The 19,823-nt window shown below is 38.2% G+C and overlaps 2 protein-coding genes across 3 annotated transcripts in view; both read left to right on the top strand.

Moving 5' to 3' along the window:
- Nucleotides 1-6,955: 6,955 nt before the first annotated feature.
- arr3b (arrestin 3b, retinal (X-arrestin)) lies at nucleotides 6,956-12,970 on the top strand (the record flags this gene model as incomplete). The annotated part of the gene is made up of 15 exons (XM_083891380.1): nucleotides 6,956-6,963; nucleotides 8,169-8,199; nucleotides 8,353-8,413; nucleotides 8,523-8,567; nucleotides 8,652-8,845; nucleotides 8,967-9,026; nucleotides 9,753-9,829; nucleotides 9,925-10,060; nucleotides 10,149-10,233; nucleotides 10,324-10,396; nucleotides 10,961-11,098; nucleotides 11,248-11,325; nucleotides 11,429-11,452; nucleotides 11,554-11,603; nucleotides 12,951-12,970. 15 exons carry the CDS (start codon nucleotides 6,956-6,958, stop codon nucleotides 12,968-12,970), a joined length of 1,080 nt encoding a protein of 359 aa, XP_083747506.1.
- Nucleotides 12,971-14,054: 1,084 nt separating this feature from the next.
- Nucleotides 14,055-19,823, top strand: part of rab41 (RAB41, member RAS oncogene family) — a 7,120-nt gene continuing 1,351 nt past the window's right edge. The window contains exons 1-8 of one of the 2 annotated variants that reach the window (XM_083891136.1): nucleotides 14,055-14,190; nucleotides 15,318-15,376; nucleotides 15,941-15,994; nucleotides 16,318-16,423; nucleotides 17,220-17,331; nucleotides 17,781-17,874; nucleotides 19,192-19,258; nucleotides 19,372-19,823. The exon at nucleotides 19,372-19,823 is cut by the window's right edge and continues 1,351 nt beyond it. In XM_083891136.1, the coding sequence (XP_083747262.1) occupies nucleotides 14,112-14,190; nucleotides 15,318-15,376; nucleotides 15,941-15,994; nucleotides 16,318-16,423; nucleotides 17,220-17,331; nucleotides 17,781-17,874; nucleotides 19,192-19,258; nucleotides 19,372-19,436 (636 nt within the window). In that variant the 5' untranslated portion in view covers nucleotides 14,055-14,111 and the 3' untranslated portion in view covers nucleotides 19,437-19,823. Of the gene's footprint in view, nucleotides 14,191-15,317; nucleotides 15,377-15,940; nucleotides 15,995-16,317; nucleotides 16,424-16,868; nucleotides 16,975-17,219; nucleotides 17,332-17,780; nucleotides 17,875-19,191; nucleotides 19,259-19,371 lie in introns of both variants that reach the window. The other variant, XM_083891135.1, reaches the window with a different exon arrangement.

Raw genomic sequence — 19,823 nt, forward strand, 5'->3', positions numbered from 1 at the left:
CCACTCTTGCGGCTTCTTCTTCTTCTTCTTCGCAGACGTGCCGCTGTCAGAGCAGAGAGGGAGGGAACAGAGAGACGAGAGAGGACAACCCCGTCAGAGCAACAACACAGACAGAGGAAGTGACTCGACATTCCAGATGGCCGACACAGCCAGGAGAATTCTTGCGAGGGGCTCAACTCCACCACCAGAGTGTGAAACAGCAGAGACGACTTCCTTTCTCTCTCTAACCCCCCTCTCTTTCACTCTCTCTCTCCACACTTCTTCTTCTTCTTCTTCCTCTGAAAATGAACACAATACTCTCAGTTTCTCTCTCTCGCTTTTTAATTTATCATTTTTGCAAATTCAAACTCCACACCCAGCCTCCCTCCCTCTCTCTCTCTCTCTCTGCTGTCCTAGCGTACTTCCTTTTGTCACCTCCCACCCCTCTCTCTTGCTCACTCAGCCCTCTCAGCAGAAACACAGCCTCCTCCATATGGTTATGATCATCCATAACTTTCTTATTTTTTGCCCTTTCGAGAACCATCGCCCCATCATTCAGCCCTCCCACTTCCATCCCTCTCCATTAGCTGGAACATGTTACGGGCCTGTGGGAAGCTGTTTGCCTCCTAAATTTGCTGCTCTGCCTCTCGCTGCTCTGAAGGAAATGTGCCGACCACCGACCGCAGGCCCCATAAAAACAAACAGACACAGCCGTGCCCAACTGCTGATGTATCTCCACCACGTTTCATTCCGAGATCAGCTTTTCTCGCTTTGTTCTCTCTGTAGAATAACGAGGGAAAAACATTTTAAGCTAAATGCTAGGATGAAAAAAGGAGAACATGCTGATGCAGCAACATGGTAATGAGGTTTTACAATTGGGAACAACGAGTGCATTTAAGTGTAATCTCAATATTGCCTGTAGATACCCTGATATAAACCTCTTTATCTAACTGTTTAGAGCACAGGTGCCCCCCCACACCCCCCCCCCCCCACTTATTATCATGTCATAATTAAAACCTTGCAAATCAAAAATCACACGCTTTATTTACTTGTGTGTGTGAAAAATTCAAGGTGAAAAAATATGAAAACATTGACTTCAATCAGAAAGTTGAAAGTTAAGAAACGTCACCCCAATGGGATGATAATGATATACATGAATACATAAATGTAATAAGGTGCTCTGTAAATTATACATAAGCCTATTTATTTTTTTAAATAGTGAATTTAAAAAAAAACCAAAAAGGGTCCTTCTACAAGGGCTGAGGTTCTACCTGGAACCGTTTGCTTCTGAAAACACTGAAAACACTTGGTAACACTAATGGTTCCAGTAAGAACCATTTTGATCCAGAGAACCCTTTAAAACCCATTTCCAGAATAAAGGGTTTTAAAAGGGTTCTTGGTAGAACCCTCCAAAAGGGTTCCAGGTGGAAAAAGGTTCTACCTGGAGCCAAAAAGGGTTCTCCTATGAGGACAAGCCGAAGAACCTTATATGGTTCTACTTAGCACTTTTATTTCTAAGAGTTTGGAGGCTGCATTTTGGGCCAAAAGCCAAAAGTGAAAACTGTAAAAATGAAAGAATTAATATGATGAGAAAGAAGAAGAAAAGTAAAGTAGGAATTACTGATGCTGCATTCCATTTACATGGGAAGTCGGAATAAAAATACTATACACGGTGTTTAAAAGTGAACAGTATTTGTTCAACTAATATAATATACATTTGCTAGCACTGTTTTTATAACAGTAATAATAAGACGTTTTCTCATAATTATTATTATTAAAATACAACATTCAGTATAATACATGTTTATATATGTATTAATCCTTCACATTATTATTATATCCGTGTAACACATCAAAGGTGAAAAGTTGTCGAAAGGTTTTGCAGATTGAAAACGGCGTGGCCACGGCAACCCCCTCTGCGTTTTGGGCCAATCTCGACCATCCGCCACGAAACAGGAAGTGGCCGATGACTTCGGCATAGATTGAGTTCCACCGAATTTCCTGAAAGACCGTGGCCTGGACTCAACAGGAAGTCCTGGTTTGGTGTTTTAATAACCGTTGTCCACATCATTATTGTTTGACGTCATTTTAAACAAATGTCTCTGTTTTTGATATTAATCGAATAATTTTGCATCGTAAATAAGTATTACGACGTATACGTGTGATATCACGATGCAATGCTACACCCTGTTAACCACACTAGACGCTCAATTTGTCAGCTAAAAACTGTCACACCGAGTAATCACTTTTGAGATCACGCTGACAACTTTAAACAACTTCAAACCAAAAGTGTGTCTATTTCAGCTTTAATATACAATAGTATATGTGGTTTAACTTATTTATTGTGGCCTTTGAAAAGTAGTAGCATCATACGTACGTATCATAGGTTTGAGCATGCAGCAGTATGTGGGTACATGGTGTGTGGTTATATGGGCACATGTGGACAGGAAATGGAATTAGGACACTGGTGGTTTTTACCGTCCTGATATACTGCATTTATTCGTAGTATGAAACTAGATGTGTGCTCCATTTCGATAAACCACAGTACCTTCTTGTTGACAGATATATATATATATATATATATCAAATATAAATATTATATAATTATATTATCAAGGCAAATAAATATGATTATACAAGTACGGTTCCAACTCAACCAGAGTACAGATGAGAGATACTTTATAAAACTTTATAAACTGAACATTTAACACATATTTCACAGCTGTATTCACAAATGACGCGAACCCTGAGTAAGTCATATGATGGAAAATAAATGGGTACTAATATCTGTGTTCCTTACAGCTGTCTCTAAACCATTGGTTCTCAAAGTGAGGCCCGGGGGCCAATGGCGGCCCGCAGAAATATTTCTGGCGGCCCCGCAATGAATTACAGTTGATAGCTTTAATCTAAAAGGTACTAAGCTTGTTAAATGTTTATTGGACATTACTGGATACAGACCAATAAGTGTAAACAAAAATACTGGGTATTTACCTGGTTTCTATATGGTGAATTTTAGTGTATTATTGTGTTGCTGGTAATAAGCAGGTAGTTACAGCCCCCAATTACTAGCTATTTACCCAGTAAATATATGGTAACAGAAATGTGTTACTTGGTATTAACCTGTAATTAGAAGGTAAGAACAATGGCCAAAATACTGGGTAATTACCCAGTAAATTATAAAGTGTTATTTTATTAACGCTTAAATTACATTATATTAACGCTTATATTAGATAACTCTAAACTGTAGAACTGGAATCTGGTCATTAAAATTATTACAAATGGGATTTCTTTCTGTTTTTTTTCCATTTCGTGGCCCTCAGTCCAATGTTGGGTTCCTAAATTGGCCCTCAGGTATCAAAACTTTGAGAACCCCTGCTCTAAACTATCCAATCCAACTTTATTTATAAAGCACAACAGCTGAAACACCAGAAATAAATAAAACAAATAAAATATAGAAATATAAGACCTCATAGACCTAAACGCAAACAATAACACAATAAAATATTGTAGAAAGTATAAAAACAACTGGGTCAAAAGCGTAAAAAATGGGTTTTAAGAGACCCTCTCTTTAAAGAGGACAGTGAAACTAATTACATTTCCTTTTTAAGTTTAATAAGCATTGCTCAAAAGTCACTAAAGTTTACATCTGAGAGCTGCACAACACAACTCGTCATATCTTGCTTGGAGGTCACGACATGACCTTTGCCGTATGTCGCTGCCATAATTCAGCCACGCAGTGACCGACGACCGCGTTGTTAAGACTTAAGATTCTTTAACACACTGCGACGAATTATCAGCGTCTATAAGAAGCACAGTGTTGACCGTCCATATATAGTGCTGGTTTAAAATAGTGCCAGATTATCAGTTAAGGGGATTGTGTGACTGTGTTTTAGCCACAGGTCTGACATGGCTTTAGGTGTACACATGTACACATGTACACATGTAAGCAGTCGGTGTAAACAAGGGTGCACCATAACAGAGAGTATATTAAATTAAAATACAATGATTATAAGACTGAGAAATGCAGTTGATAATATGATAAGATAAAGATTCATGACCTGTGATTTGATAAGCTCATTAAAGGATTGAATTACCTTTTAATTGCTTCGCTTCAAACTGTTCATACAACACAACTCTTCAACCGTGACTGCGAATAAATAAATAAATAAATAAACTCGGGGTGAAACTGTGATCATTTCCCATGACCTACAGACGCTCTTTTATGAAAAGCATCAATTCACGGAGGACAGGATACAGAAAAAGAGAAGTAATAACAAGCTGCATGCAAAACTCTTAGCAAAGCGCCACATTTATTATATTTGTACCATGTTGTAACACGTCTGTGTGAGTCCGACTGCTCTCTTTCTTCTGTCTCTACCTCGTCATCTCTTTCTTGTCCTCTCGGTCCCCCGTTTTTCCCTTTCACCCCAACCTGTCTAGGCAGATGGTTGGATGCACATCTTGGAGTCTGGTTCTGTCAGAGATTTCTTCTTCTGTTAAAGGGGAGATTTCTCCTCCACTGATGCATTAGTGCTCGCTCATTGTGTGAATTGTTGGGTCATTGAATCCATTCTGACTTTTACCTCAGAATTCTGACTTTAAACTGATAATTCTGACTTCATTCTCAGAATTCTGACTAAACTCAGAATTTCTGACTTTAAAACTGAGAATTCTGACTTTATTCTGAGAATTCTGACTTTAAAACTGAGAATTCTCATTTTATTCTCAAAATGTCTGACTTTAAACTCAGAATTTCTGACTTTAAACTCAGAATTTCTGACTTTAAACTCAGAATTTCTGACTTTATACTCAGAATTCTGACTTTATTCTCATAATTCTGACTTTAAACTGAGAATTCTGACTTTAAAACTGAGAATTCTGACTTTAAAACTGAGAATTCTGACTTTATACTCATAATTCTGACTTTAAACTGAGAATTCTGACTTTAAACTGAGAATTCTGACTTTAAAACTCAGAACTTCTGACTTTAAAACTGAGAATTCTGACTTTATTCTCAGAATTACTGACTTTAAACTCAGAATTTCTGACTTTTAGCTCAGAATTCTGATTTTAAACTCAGAATTCTGACTTTATACTCAGAATTCTGACTTTAAAACTGAGAATTCTGACTTTTACCTCAGAATTCTGACTTTTACCTCAGAATTCTGACTTTTACCTCAGAATTCTGACTTCATTCTCAGAATTCTGACTAAACTCAGAATTTCTGACTTTAAAACTGAGAATTCTGACTTTATTCTGAAAATTTCTGACTTTAAAGTCAGAATTCTGATTTTAAACTCAGAATTCTGACTTTAAAACTGAGAATTCTGACTTTATACTCAGAATTCTGACTTTAAACTGAGAATTCTGACTTTAAAACTGAGAATTCTGACTTTATTCTCAGAATTTCTGACTTTAAACTCAGAATTTCTGACTTTTAGCTCAGAATTCTGACTTTAAAACTGAGAATTCTGACTTTATACTCAGAATTCTGACTTTAAAACAGAATTCTGACTTTAAAACAGAATTCTGACTTTAAAACAGAATTCTGGGCACCCTTATTTTCGCAGTTTAAAGTCAGAACTCAAATATGTTTTTCCTGTGTGGCCCTAATCCTCTTCCGGTTGTCTGTCCTGACTGATAATCCGGTGGACTAAGGGTACGGCAGCTTTAAACAGATCTCCGTCGTTGCCCCCGTGTGACAGCTGACAAATCTAATCAATTATCTCTGACTCGCCAAGGTGTGAAAATCCGTAAAATCCGCCATTCAGTGTCCTCATTAAATCAATCATCTGAGGTCGTGTGAAGATCCTCCTCTGATCCACGAGAGGCTGGATCAGAGGAGGATCACAAGCATGTGGATTCATCCATGTATGAACGCCACAGTCGCTCTCTAAGCGTGGTAGTCCAGTTTATTTCATAATATCTCCTAATGATAAATGATGCCAATAACAGCAGAACTGACCCAAGCGATGGTTTTGTAAACACGCGACTAATATCTCAAATCCTTGGTGCATAGACGTGCAGCAGTAAGTCAGCAGGTCACTTTGATTTCTGTAAACCTGAGCCCATGAAGCTCAGATTGTACAAAGGCCATCTGTCGTCCTGGCGACCAAAATCCAACTAATTCCTCCCTCAACTATAGTCTCTAAAAGCCATAAGAAAGGAAGTCCTTGCACTCTCACACGTGGACTGTTCATGAAAACTTGTGAATATTTTTTATTTAAAAACTTCTACTTTTTAAACAGTTGCATAGAACATTCTTTTTATTACCGTATTTTGTGCGTTTGTCGGTGTATTTTATTCACGTTTCTTACAAGTTGGGAGGACAGGATATATAAAATGAGGTGTGCACAATTATATAAAAGTTGCTGCTGTTCAACCAAAACCTAACAAAGAACAAAATGTGATTGCACTTCTGAAACCACAACTACATTATTTTACATTTACATTGCATTCTAATTAATGAATCGGATTTTCTTACTGTATAAGCTGTGTGTGTGTGTGTGTGGGGGGGGGGGTTGAGGTGGTCGTATAAAAGCCAAAGAGGAGGCAGCGACTGGCACTCGCACAAACTCCACGCTGCACGTCAACACAGACGGATTACAGGAGCTAGAATCTAAAGCCAGAGAAGATTCATATTGACAGAACCGTGCGACCCGGTAAGTGAGCTGTTTCTCTCGCTGACCGATGTCACGTTAAACGTAGACGGGGAGGTTAATAACTCAGGATAACGGCGCTGCATTCATTGAATCAGCGTTCACTGAACCTGCAGGTGTTATTAAGACATTAAGGAGCCTATAAACTGCCGTGCTCGCGCCTAAACTATGTTGAGGGACTTGTTTTTCAACCTTTATGGAAAAGGCCTCTTGTTGAAGAAAAAAATGTTGAAATAACAAGTGCATATTATAGATTTATCGCCATCACATAACTCTGTCATTCGTTCACAGTGTGGACCAATTCCTGTTTCATCGACATGTCAAAGTGAGTATACTGCTGCAGAAAAATAGCTGTTTAATAGTATTTGATTTGCTGTTTTAGCAACGCTGTAAATGACCTGATTTATTGTTATTTTATTCAGACGGGAAACACGTAAAATAACATTTTGTTCAGAGTAAAAACAGTTTAATTGTTCATGTCAACCTAAGACTTTTTACTGTATTGTATATTAAATGATAATGTGGCATGGGTTATTATTATTATTATTATTATTATTATTATTATTATTATTATTATTATTAATAGTAATTCATACAAATATATCAAGAGTCTGTTGATTTTTCAGCAGGATGTGTACGTTTAACTCCTTTTTTGACACTTGACTCTAATGAAAAGACAGGATAAGTCATAATTCCGTCACAGTCAATCTCTCACATCAGCCTAAAGGCGGATTTGCATGGATTTCATCTTTGCAGAGAGTTTAACGGGACAAAATAAGTGTCTAATAATAGGATTACACGGCACACGTGAATGAGGCAAACACCGAGGGTTTACTGGTTTGTTTACAACACGTATTTTGGTTATGGAACTTAATAACGATTCTGAATATTCATGATCTACCAAAAAATAGACGCATTTACCAATATTTCAAATGCAGTAATAAATAAATAAAAGGTCTTTATTTTTAATCCTAAAAATGAATCCACAGATCGACAGATAGATTTGAAAATACCAATGATGAGAATATATGGATTAAAAATGCACTACGTAGGAACAGTATACTTTTTTTTTCAGGGTTATCGCTTGAATAGTATTAAAAAAGTTAATTTTATACAATAGTTGACATAATGTGGGTGAGTGGGTGGTACAGAAATACAAAAATGGCATTAAAAAAACACTTCAAACAGTAAACAAAAAGTCTAAAGGTAACACTTTAGATTAGGGAACACATATTCACCAATAACTAGGTGCTTACTAACATGCATATAAGTCACATATTAGCCCTTTATTAGTAAATATTAAGCACATATTAGTAGGAAAGGGCTTAATTTGTGTCGTAATAGACGCGGAATAAGGTTATGTAGAATAATACATGCTTAATGATAACTAATAAAGGGCTAGTATGCAACTTAAGCACCTAGTAAATGGTGAATATGTGTTCCCTAATCTTAAGTGTTCCACAATGTGTCCAAAAAGTGTGAAATTACAGCCTAAATCTCTGTGTTTCCCTTTATTTTTAATCTTCTCAGAGTATTTAAGAAGACCAGCGGCAACGGACATGTAAGTGGCCTCTGTAATATCATCATTACAGGGCATCCTTTAAGGCTTAGGGAGGAGTGCAATTTGTGTGTGGCTCTTCCAAACTCCCAGAAATAGCCTCCAAACTCTTGTAACCTTGGCAGAGAAGTGACTCTTTTTCTGTTTTTCTCTCAGCTCACTCTGTACTTGGGAAAGAGGGACTTTGTCGACAATGTGGATTCAGTGGAAATAGTTGGTGTGTGTGTGTGTGTGTGTGTGTGTCTCAGTGCCTGCTTTACATTCTAACATGTGTGCATGTCATCTACGTGACCTGATTCTCCTCTTGTGTGTGTGTGTGTGTGCAGAGGGGGTGATTAAAGTGGACCCGTCTGGTCTTAATGGCAGAAAAGGTACGTTTGTGATGAAAGTTACAAGATCAGGTCAAACTGCTCAAAACAAGGCAAACGTTGGACCATTTTTGTGTGTTTGTGTAGTATTCGTCTACCTTGCGTGCGCCTTCCGCTATGGAAGTGAAGACCTGGACGTCATCGGCCTGTCCTTCAGGAGAGACATCTGGATAGAGCGTGTCCAGGTGTATCCACCTACGGGCACAAATGCAGCCAAATCACCGATGCAGGAGTCGCTCATGAAGAAGGTCGGAGAGCAAGGATATGCCTTTTCTTTCCAAGTGAGCAAGCGTTCGTTCACTCAGACATCACACCGTCCCTTAATCATAGAAGCTCACGTTTACTTTTAAGTGATTACGTTACATTTTATTCATCCGTGTGTCTTTTCTTTACTTATCTAAGATGCAACCAAATCTGCCGTGTTCAGTCGCCTTGCAGCCTGGACCAAATGATTCTGGCAAGGTATATACACATATAGGCATATACACATATATAATATATATGTATATATATATGTATATGTATATGTATATATATATATATATATATATACACGTAATGTATAATATATATTTAAGTATTTACATAATCACATATAGGCATATACACATACACATATATATACATTTACGTATATACATATACACATATATATACACGTTTACCTATATACATATACACATATATACATTTATGTATATACATATAAACATATATACACATATATATACATTTACGTATATACATATACACATATATATACATTTACATATATACATACACATATAGGCATATACACATATACATATATATACATTTACGTATATAGATATACACATATAGGCATTTTCACATATATATACACACATTTACGTATATACATATACACATATATACATTTACGTATATACATATACACATATATATACATTTACGTATATACATACACATAGGCATATACACATATATACAGATACACATATATATATACGTATATACATATACACATATAGGCATATACACATATATATACATTTACGTATATACATATACACATAAATATATACATATACATACATATATAGATATACACATACACATATACATACAAATACACATATATACACCTATACACATACATACATATACATATATACATATATATATATATATATTATTTAATTGCAGGCCTGTGGAGTGGACTTTGAGGTCAAAGCATACATCGCCAACGCAGCCGACAGTGCGGATGAAGTCATTGAAAAGAAGTATGAATGTCCACAGTGGAAAGTCAATAGTGCCAGTGTAAAAAAAAAAAAGATCTATTTCTAACAATATAATAATATTTTTAATGGATTTATAGGGACACGTGTCGTCTGATGATTCGTAAAATACAGTTTGCACCGGTTAACGACAAGCCCGGACCCAAGGCCGAGATATGCAAACAGTTCATGATGACTGACAAACCCGTTCACCTGGAGGCCTCCCTCGAAAAAGAGGTGCATTTAAGGACAGAAAAACTATACATGGATTATATTGTGAATGCTAAAGTAAAGATAATTTAAATCCTGATTGGTTTTTTTTTAGGTTTACTACCACGGAGACCCAATCACTGTCAACGTAAAAATCAACAATGAGACCGCGAAGGTTGTAAAGCAAATCAAAATCTTCGGTAAGAAAAATAAATATATTATTGTCTACCGTCTATGTTCAAGAGTCACAGAGTGTTTAACTGACGCAGAGTTGTTGTTTTATTTTTTAGTTGAGCAGCTAACAAATGTGGTCCTCTACTCATCCGACACTTACACCAAAGCAGTCTGCACCGAGGAGTTTGGGTGAAGCTTTCTTTGTTTTTCGTCCAAATTTGACTCATTATTCACTTTGATTTTAACGTGGAAACATAATTTCCGACACTGCCGTTCAAAAGTTTGGGCTCACCTATAAAATTTTGTTGTGTTTTCCATTAAAGGTCAGACTTTTATTCATCAAAAGAGTTGCAAAATGAGTAGAAAATATAGTCAAGACATTGTCAAGATTAGAAATATTGATTTTTATTCAAAATCAAAGGGTTTTCTAATCATCCAATAGCCTTCTAACGCGATTAGCAAACACAATGTACCATTAGAACACTGGAAATGTGCCTCTATACACCTATGTACATATTCCATTAAAAACCAGACGTTTGCAGCTAGAATATTTGTTTACCACATTAACAATGTATAGAGTGTATTTATGATTCATTTAATGTTATATCCATTGGAAAAAAAACTTTTGAACGGTAGTGTATCTATTTATGACTGAGGAATAAAATGTGTCCCTGTGTTATATATTTCATTTTAAAGCATGGTTAAGATGAAGTACATGAAATAAAATATTTATTTATTCACGTATTCATACAGGGAGACAGTCAGCGCCAACTCCACATTTGAGAAGTCCTTCCAGCTCAAACCCTTGCTGGCCAACAACAATGAGAAGCGTGGCATCGCGGTGGACGGGCGGCTAAAGGATGAAGACACTCACCTCGCCTCCACGACTCTGTAAGTTTTCATCCTCTTACTGGGTGGAGGAGGAGGCGGCGGCGGCGGCGGCGGTGCTACACGCCGACTCTTTGTCATCCACTTAGCGCGTCTTAAACCAAATCCTCAAGCCCATCCAACGTAAACTATTCCTGTCTCCCTCCTCGCAGGAGTCAAGGAGATAAGGAGATGCAGGGAATCCTGATCGCCTATAAAGTCAAGGTCAATCTCATAGTGTCCGGTGGAGGGTACGTTTGAAATATACAATCATAATAATCATATTAAGTTATGTTTTGTGTTAAATTTTGTCGATTAAAGTTGTTATTTTATTGTTTCTCTTTGACACAAAAGTCTGCTGGGAGGCCTAACAGCAAGGTAAACACATTTAAGTTTGTTTATGATCATGAGTTATTCTTTATGTGACAAATTACCACGTAATGTATTTTCTAATCATGAAAGTAAACGTATATTTTCAGTGACGTCACTGTGGAGCTTCCTCTGACCCTGATGTCCCCAAAACCGGCAGGTGAGTGTATTATTTATTGATCACATAACTGTAACGTAAAAGCTCCTAATAACAGGTAAATGATGTGATGAACTAATGCGTGATGTCATGTCCTTCTCCTTTATCCATTCACTGCACACATCATATCTGCCTGATGAGCAGAAGTGTAAGTATTAGCCGTCTCTCTTTGACGTCTGTGGCTGTTGTGATGTTTGGGTCATGTCGCTGATCGTTTTTCCCCTGTGCGCTTTTTTTTGTGCTTTATGAACAACAGCAAATTGGATTAAAGGCGTTTAGTTCAGGTGAGGTCACGTGACAGTTCAGTATGTTTGACTGCGTTCACTTTTTTTTTTTAACACTACGAGATTACAAACAGATTATTAGACGTTGTTTTTACACTACCGTTAAAATGTTTGGGGTCACTTAGAAATGTCCTTATTTTTTAAGGAAAGGCCCTTTTTTCCAGTGTTCTAATAGTACATTGTGTTTGCTAATCGCATTAGAAGGCTATTGGATGATTAGAAAACCCTTGTGGAATGATGTTAGCACAGCTGAAAACAGCACAATTTGAAGGGCATAATTATTATTTTGAATAAAAATCATTATAAAAGTGAGACTTTTAATGGAAAACACCAAAAAAAACATTGTATAGGTGACCCCAAACCTTTGAATGGTACACTCTTCGAAAAAAAAGTGCTAAGTAGAACCAAATAAGGTTCTTCGGCTTGTCCTCATAGGAGAACCCTTTTTGGCTCCAGTTAGAAACTTTTTAAAGGTTTTTTGGAGGGTTCCAGCAAGAACCCTTTTAAAACTCTTTATTCAGGAAAGGGTTTTAAAGGGTTCTCTGGATCAAAATTATTCTCACTGGAACCATCAGTGTTACCAAGAACCCTTTCTTCGGGAAAGGGGTTTCCAGAAGCAAATGGTTCCAGGTAGAACCTCAGCCCTTGTAAAAGGACCCTTTTGGAACACTTATTTCTAAGAGTGTAGTGTATGAACGTTTACTTCAACATGGCTCTTCAATAAGTGCACCGTTTCACCATAGAATCCAGTTAAACTATGTGAAATATAGTCCGTTTCACAATGCAATACAGATCTAAAAAGAGTGAGCGAGTTACCTTGGTGCAACGTTTACTCAACAGGGCAGACGTCACCACCGAGTTCACAGAGGGATGAGGTGAGCAGCGACGGAAGAATCACTCGTCTGACAACAGAAAACAGAAGAAAAAAGGACGTCAACACCACATGCACATGCACACATGTTACTGATAACATTATTGATTATTCAGTGTAACTGACACTGATGAAGTCAGCCATCACTGATTGGATGATTTACACCTGTGACTTTGCTACTGTGACCTCTTGTAGCCCTGTCCTGTTACGTGTAGATTTACATAATTTGTTTATTTATTTATATATTTTTTTGCCTCTCTCTTTCAGTAACTATGACATTCTTAGAAGTATAATTCCGTGGTGTCTGTTCTGCTTGACAAAGATGGTGTCGAAATTAAAAAAGTTTGGTCGTCAAAGACATTGGATGTCGTTTTTGTGAGTTAATAACAACAATAATCCAATTGTTTTCTGTGAACTCCACCTGATTCTTGTTCTAAAATGGTCTCAACTACCTTTTCAACATATTTTACAGAAGAATTTTTGAATAATAACATGCCAAAATAGGAATTTTCTTTAGTGTTTCTGTACTACTCTAAAGGTAATCATTCAAAGAACAGTTAAAAATCAATATCCAATTGTTTTCCATGAACTCCACTTGAAACTTGTCCTACACGATCTCAACTACCTTTTCAACGTATTTCACGATATCATTTTTGACCAACATGCCAAATAGAGACATTTCTTTAGTGTTTTAGTTGTTACTCGTCTAAATGTACTATTCAAAGAACAATTACAAATCAATATCCCACTTGACTCTTGTTCTAAATGGTCTCAGCTACCTTTTCAACGTATTTTACAGAAGCATTTTTGAATAATAACGTGCCAAAATAGGCATTTAGTTAGTGTTTCTGTACTACTCTAACGGTAATCATTCAAAGAATAATTAAAACTCAATATTGAATTTTTTGCCACGAACTCCACTTGAAACTTGTTTAACATGGTCTCAACTACATTTTCAACGTGTTTTACAGTAACATTTTTGAATAATAACATGACAAAATAGGCATTTATTTAGTGTTTCTGTACTACTCTAAAGGTAATCATTCAAAGAACAATTAAAAACACGTTCTCCACGGTCTCGGCTACCTTTTCAACGTATTTTACAGTAGCATTTTGAACAATAACATACCTCTTATTCGTGTTTTAATATCACAATAGGAACATTTTTCCCCAAAAAATAAGAACATACTTGTGTTTTACCTCTTGGTTGCGCTATTTCACTCGTGTCTGTGGAAAGAAACAATAGCGCTGTCCTGAGCTGCTGCTGCCGGATAGAGATACACTCGCTCCCCGTCCAGTTCCAGACACATCACGGTAGCCAAGTTAGCTTAAGTAGCCGTGTATTTTTGTGACAAAATGTCAACCACGACTGGCGGTGGGGAGTTTGGCAACCCTCTACGAAAGTTCAAGCTCGTCTTTCTGGGCGAACAGAGTGGTAAGTCGGGATAATACACACATTAGGTGATCATTATGGTGGGATGTGTGGAATGTCAGAGTGGCTAAGATGAGCTAACTAGCTCCGACAGCTAGCTTGTTTGGCGACCGGGGCTAAGTTAGTCATAGACGGACATTGGCGGCCAGCGACGCCGCAAAGCGAGACGCTATTTCAGTTCAAATGTCGCGTTTAACAGAGAGTGACATGAAAAATTACGGAACAAATACAATTTTATTTTATTTTTTACTCGAGATGATGTCATTGATGAGCTAGCTAACAGTGGATCTTTAATCTTGTCAGACATGTTGTTATTCATTCGACAAATGTTCACAGTGGTTCATTAACGTTTCGGTAACGTTTTAAATCAATAATGTCTGTAATTTATCTTTAGATCGGTTCGTTGGCAGAATAAATTCAAGGACTGGGTCATTGGTTTGGTCACTAGCTTATAGCTGCTAACTATTTTTAGCTAGCAGTTAGCTAGTGGTAAAAAATGGCCACAGACGTTAGCGGTTGCGTTTATGTTACTCATGTTTATCACGGATGTGTAAATTAAATTTGCTTGACGTGCGGTTGTTGCTGACGACCCACTAGACAAGGTAAAGGGACTCGGGTACTTCTCTACGCCGGTGTAGCGCTGTTGGCATTCACTCACTAGCTGTTAGCTTCCCGACGGCTGCACCTTGCACAGCCACGTCGGCCACTGGGTTCAGACCATCCGGCCTTTTTTTTTTTTACCCCAGCACGCCCTCCGTCTACATGACCTGAAAACGAAGATATGTATAGTCGTGATTTCATTGTGTGGGGGCCATTGTCTACCGTGACAGAGATTAATATTTACTCTCAATGCAAAATAGAATAAGTTAACCCATTTTCACTCTGAGAAAATCTCAGGCTCCACCCATACTGCCAGCTCAGCGTGTGGGTTCAGCAGCACACATTACAACAGTGAGCACAGCAGTGTAGTCTCCACGTCATGACACTGAGTCACAGTGACCTTTTTTCCCTGCCCATTATACAAGAATTGGTATAAAATGGGATTTAATAATGCTATGAATGGAGTAGGACTGTTGGTGTTTTTGAAGATCAGAATCCAATCTAAAGTTGCTGTTGTTGTGTTTGTGCAGTTGGGAAGACGTCACTCATCACCAGGTTTATGTATGACAGTTTCGACAATACTTATCAGGTAATGACGTCGTACACTCATGACACATGATAACAATAAGGTCTGTATTTATACAGCACTCTTCATACATGCAAAGTGCAGTGTTATTAAAGCAAATAAAAACATAGAGGTGTAACAGAATACAGGAGAAGTGCATGAATAGATAGTTAAGAATATAATAGAGAAAAGTGCCTCACAGTGTGGTGAGAAAAACAAACTCTTGTCTGAATAAATGTGTTTTTGGCTAATGTTTTTACAAAAGTTTGATCTGATAACTTAAGAGTTACTGCATGGTTTTAAAACTACCACTACTACGAAGCAGCAATTACTCAATATTCACAGTTGTAATCTTTTGACGTGCTAAAAAGGCCCGTCTGAGTCAGCGTCACTCAATTTTCTCACATTTCCACAATGTGAACATTCAACATTCTGAACCACTCTACAACCACTTTATTACGTAACATGTTGCATAGGCGTACATGCATACAGATAATAGGTAAATGTATATAATTTGTTGTATTGTTAGGTTTTTAAATAGGTTTAATCGTCTCATCACAGTGTTTTAATGGAAGCATTTTGTTGCAGGCAACAATTGGCATTGACTTTTTGTCAAAAACCATGTACCTAGAAGACCGCACGGTAAGCACCATGTTTTAATATCCGTTCTTCCATTGTTGTAGTTTTAAAATGGCCAGAAAATCAATAGCATGCATTTGCTTTTTATATGGTGGCATCATGTAGTTCCCTGACATAATTCCATACAGATTTGTATACATCATTCTAGATTTATTTTGTCATTCATTTTATTAGACGTGTGATCATGTTTTAGTTCCCATTGCTTTCATTTTCATTTTGATTTTTTGTTTTCCTTCCATACCCTGGCTGGGTCATGAAATACCCCCCCCCCCTCCTTCCGTGTGCCCACCTCCCATTTTCCACATTCATTTTGCCACTGGCAACAGATTCGGCTGCAGCTTTGGGACACAGCCGGACAGGAACGCTTCCGCAGCCTCATCCCCAGTTACATCCGCGACTCAGCAGCTGCTGTGGTGGTTTATGATATAGCCAGTAGGTATCATAGCCTCGCCTCACCTCCTTGCCCTTCACTTAATATGTGCAAGGGCATAACCGAGCATTTACTCGCTTGTCAAATCCCACTGGACATAAACACTCCTGAGTGTGAGCAGAAGCTATGGTGATGCTAAAGCAATTCCACAGAGGTGTCCCGGGGGGTGTGTGCTTTCCTTAATGCTGTCATACATGAGGCTGATGGCATAATTAATAATAAACTTCCTGTCTCGTCTCTGTATGGTGCTCTTAAACCGCCTCAGTGATTCAGCATGGCCGTCTTTGACACGTCTTGGTTGCGTAACACTGGTCATCTCTAACCTTGCTGCGTTCGGTGCCTGCTGCATGGCTTTGCAAATCTTTCATGTCTGTCCTTCTTCTCCAATGTCTTGTTCCACCTTTTCTTCTCCTTCACCTCCTCCTCCTCCTCCGTTCCAATCCTCAGGTCCGGCTCCAGCTGTGGGACACTGCTGGACAGGAGCGTTTCCGTAGCCTAATTCCCAGCTACATCCGTGATTCTACCATTGCTGTGGTTGTTTATGACATCACCAGTGAGTCAGGGCTGTACTCTTGTCGTTGGGGAATGGAAGTAGATGATGTATTAGTGTGCTATTATTAATCAACGCGTCTGCAACCCTCCGTTTTCAAGCTTTTCTTAATACATTTGCTCACTAACGTACAGTATTATAATAATAATAATAATCTTTTCTAACATAAAATAAATGTGTTCTTTGGAGGCTTTTCACAGCCGACGTGTTGAGTAATTTCGTGTTTGTTTTTTCTCCCCCATCCACAGATCTTAATTCATTCCAGCAAACCTCAAAGTGGATTGATGACGTTCGAACAGAGAGAGGAAGTGATGTCATTATCATGCTTGTTGGGAACAAAACAGACTTGGCGGATAAAAGGTACAAGGTTGCGTGAGATGAATGAATGAATGAATGATGATTTACAAAGATTGAATTAGAGGCATGTATTATTATTATTATTATTATTACTATTATTATTATTAGATGTTGAGCTTAGGAAAATGAGTAGCATCAAGTATTACAGTTTATAAACTGCCAAAGCCTGGAATCCCAATTATCTTCCCTTCAGTGCATTTCATCCAGTTTTGACTTGAATCATCCCTCTGTATTTTGCATACTTCAACCCTTTTATTAGTGTTTAAGTAACTTTTCTTTAACGATTTTAATGTGATTTATTTTCCTTTGCTTTGCCTTAGTTGCTCTCTTTTCCTGGTCTGTGTTTTCTCCATGGTCATTTTGAATTTATTTTTTGTTTTGTGTGTGTTTTCCCCCGACACCACACTGATCACCACCACCCCTCCCCCCTCCCTCCCCGGGGACCATGGCAGGCAAGTTTCTGTTGAGGCGGCAGAGAGGAAAGCTCGCGAGCTCAATGTGATGTACATAGAGACCAGTGCCAAGGCTGGTTATAACGTCAAACAGGTTGGTGTCTAGCAACAGCAGGTGTAAAAACTAACTCTTAGTGCAAGTTATGCTGTAGGTCAGCGAGGTGTTACCTGCAGCTTCTCCTCCATGTATTCACTATATGGATCCAAGTGTGGCTGCAGAGAGCGAATGAGCTTCCCTTCCTCTCTGTCTGTCTGTGTTTAGAACTTAACTAACCTCTCTTTTTCACCCAAAACACGATTCTATGCTGAGCTCCCTCTGTTTCTTTGTCTCTCTCTCTCTCTATCGTTTCCCCCCTCTTCCTCTTTGCGACGTTTCTTTCCATATCTATCTGTTCGTCCATCTCCCCACCCTTTCTGCTTCTTACCTGAGCAGACAGATCACCACGGAGGAGGGCGAGCAGAGAGCTAAGGAACTGAATGTCATGTTCATTGAAACCAGCGCAAAGACTGGCTACAATGTCAAACAGGTAGAGATTCTGCTCTCTCAGGGTAGTTTGAGCTCATTCTGCCCTCAATGTGTTCACTTTACTACTTCCTCCTCTCTTTCCCACTCTCTCTCTCTCTCTATACTCATCTTGACATACTCGGTACATACCGTCTTCCCTCCACAGGCCGAGTTCCCGATTCACTAAAACTTGTGCAATGTTATTTTTGTGAATGTAATGTAATGAATCTTCCATTTTTCCCCTGCTCTTATATCAACCACCAATTACAGTCACATTTTTTTGTATCTCTGCTTGAATTTGCTTCCCGTGTCCTGGCTGTTTTTTTTATTTAATAACCCATATTTTAAGAGGACCAGCTTCCTCTCTGTACTGTATTCACCCTCTGTGACTGTGGCTCTGGATGATGAACATAGACAAACAGCCATCAGTACATCAGAGATTTGTTTTTTACTTGGTGAAGACTTAAGTTTTAATTATTCAGACATGGAAGCAGATGATATATTATTTGAATGCATTTTACTCTTCATTGTTTAATATAGTTTATATAAATATAAAACTTTTTTTTATTTCTAGTCCCTTTCTATTTTTTTTTTATGTAGTTTTTGTATAGACGTTAGGCACGAGTCAACTTAACAGTTATTTTTTTAACTGCTGCATATTTTTAATTTCTCTGTACATATTTAAATTCTATGCAAATGTTTAATTGTGTGACATACGTTTAATTTAATATCTTTGATTTCTCTGTACACAATCTCAGCGTATGGTTACTGTGTTATAAGTTAACTCTATGTATGTTCAAAGTATGTTACTGCTTCTGGATGCTTGAATTTCCTTCAGGATCAATAAAGTGTATATCTATTTATCTATTAAAAACTGTGTATTAACGTCTTATTTTTGTTTCCTAGCTGTTCCGTCGTGTCGCAGCTGCGTTGCCGGGGATGGACAGCACGCCAGAGAAAAGCAAAGAGGACAGTATCCTTTAAAAAAACAACCTGCCAAGAAAAGTATTAATATGTATCGCTGTATAGCGTCGAAGTGAAATGTGCACGTTCATCCGTGATTTTGCTTAACCGAGTTCCCCTCAGTGATCGACATCAAACTGGAGAAACAGCCAGAGATGACTGTGACCGAGAGCAGCTGCTCGTGCTAGTACAGCTCACCCCCCCCGCCCAGCCTGCCTCCTCCCCACCAACAGCTTGTCTCTCAGTGGCCACTCGTCGCCCCACCCTTGGCTCACTGCCATTGGGATGGAGGACCTGTCTTTTTTCCCTCTTTTCAACTCAGTGACTTTTCAGAGTATCCGTGTGGATGTGCATTACTGTATTGAAGCAGATTTTCTGGGGGTGGGGGGTGCGGTGCGGAGGGGAGGGGAGAAAAGAAATGGTTCAAAAGTAAACATTTAAAAACAAGGATCACGTGAACAGATATGTTGAGATTTTCATCCAGTTGCATGGCATTATATAGAACTGCCGAGTCCGCGTAGCTAACCGCTAATGAGTTATCGCACAGTTCTGAATCTTCGTGCTGTTACTCGTCA

The sequence above is a fragment of the Microchirus variegatus genome (genome assembly GCF_963457635.1).
Source record: "Microchirus variegatus genome assembly, chromosome: 6".
NCBI lineage: Eukaryota > Metazoa > Chordata > Actinopteri > Pleuronectiformes > Soleidae > Microchirus > Microchirus variegatus.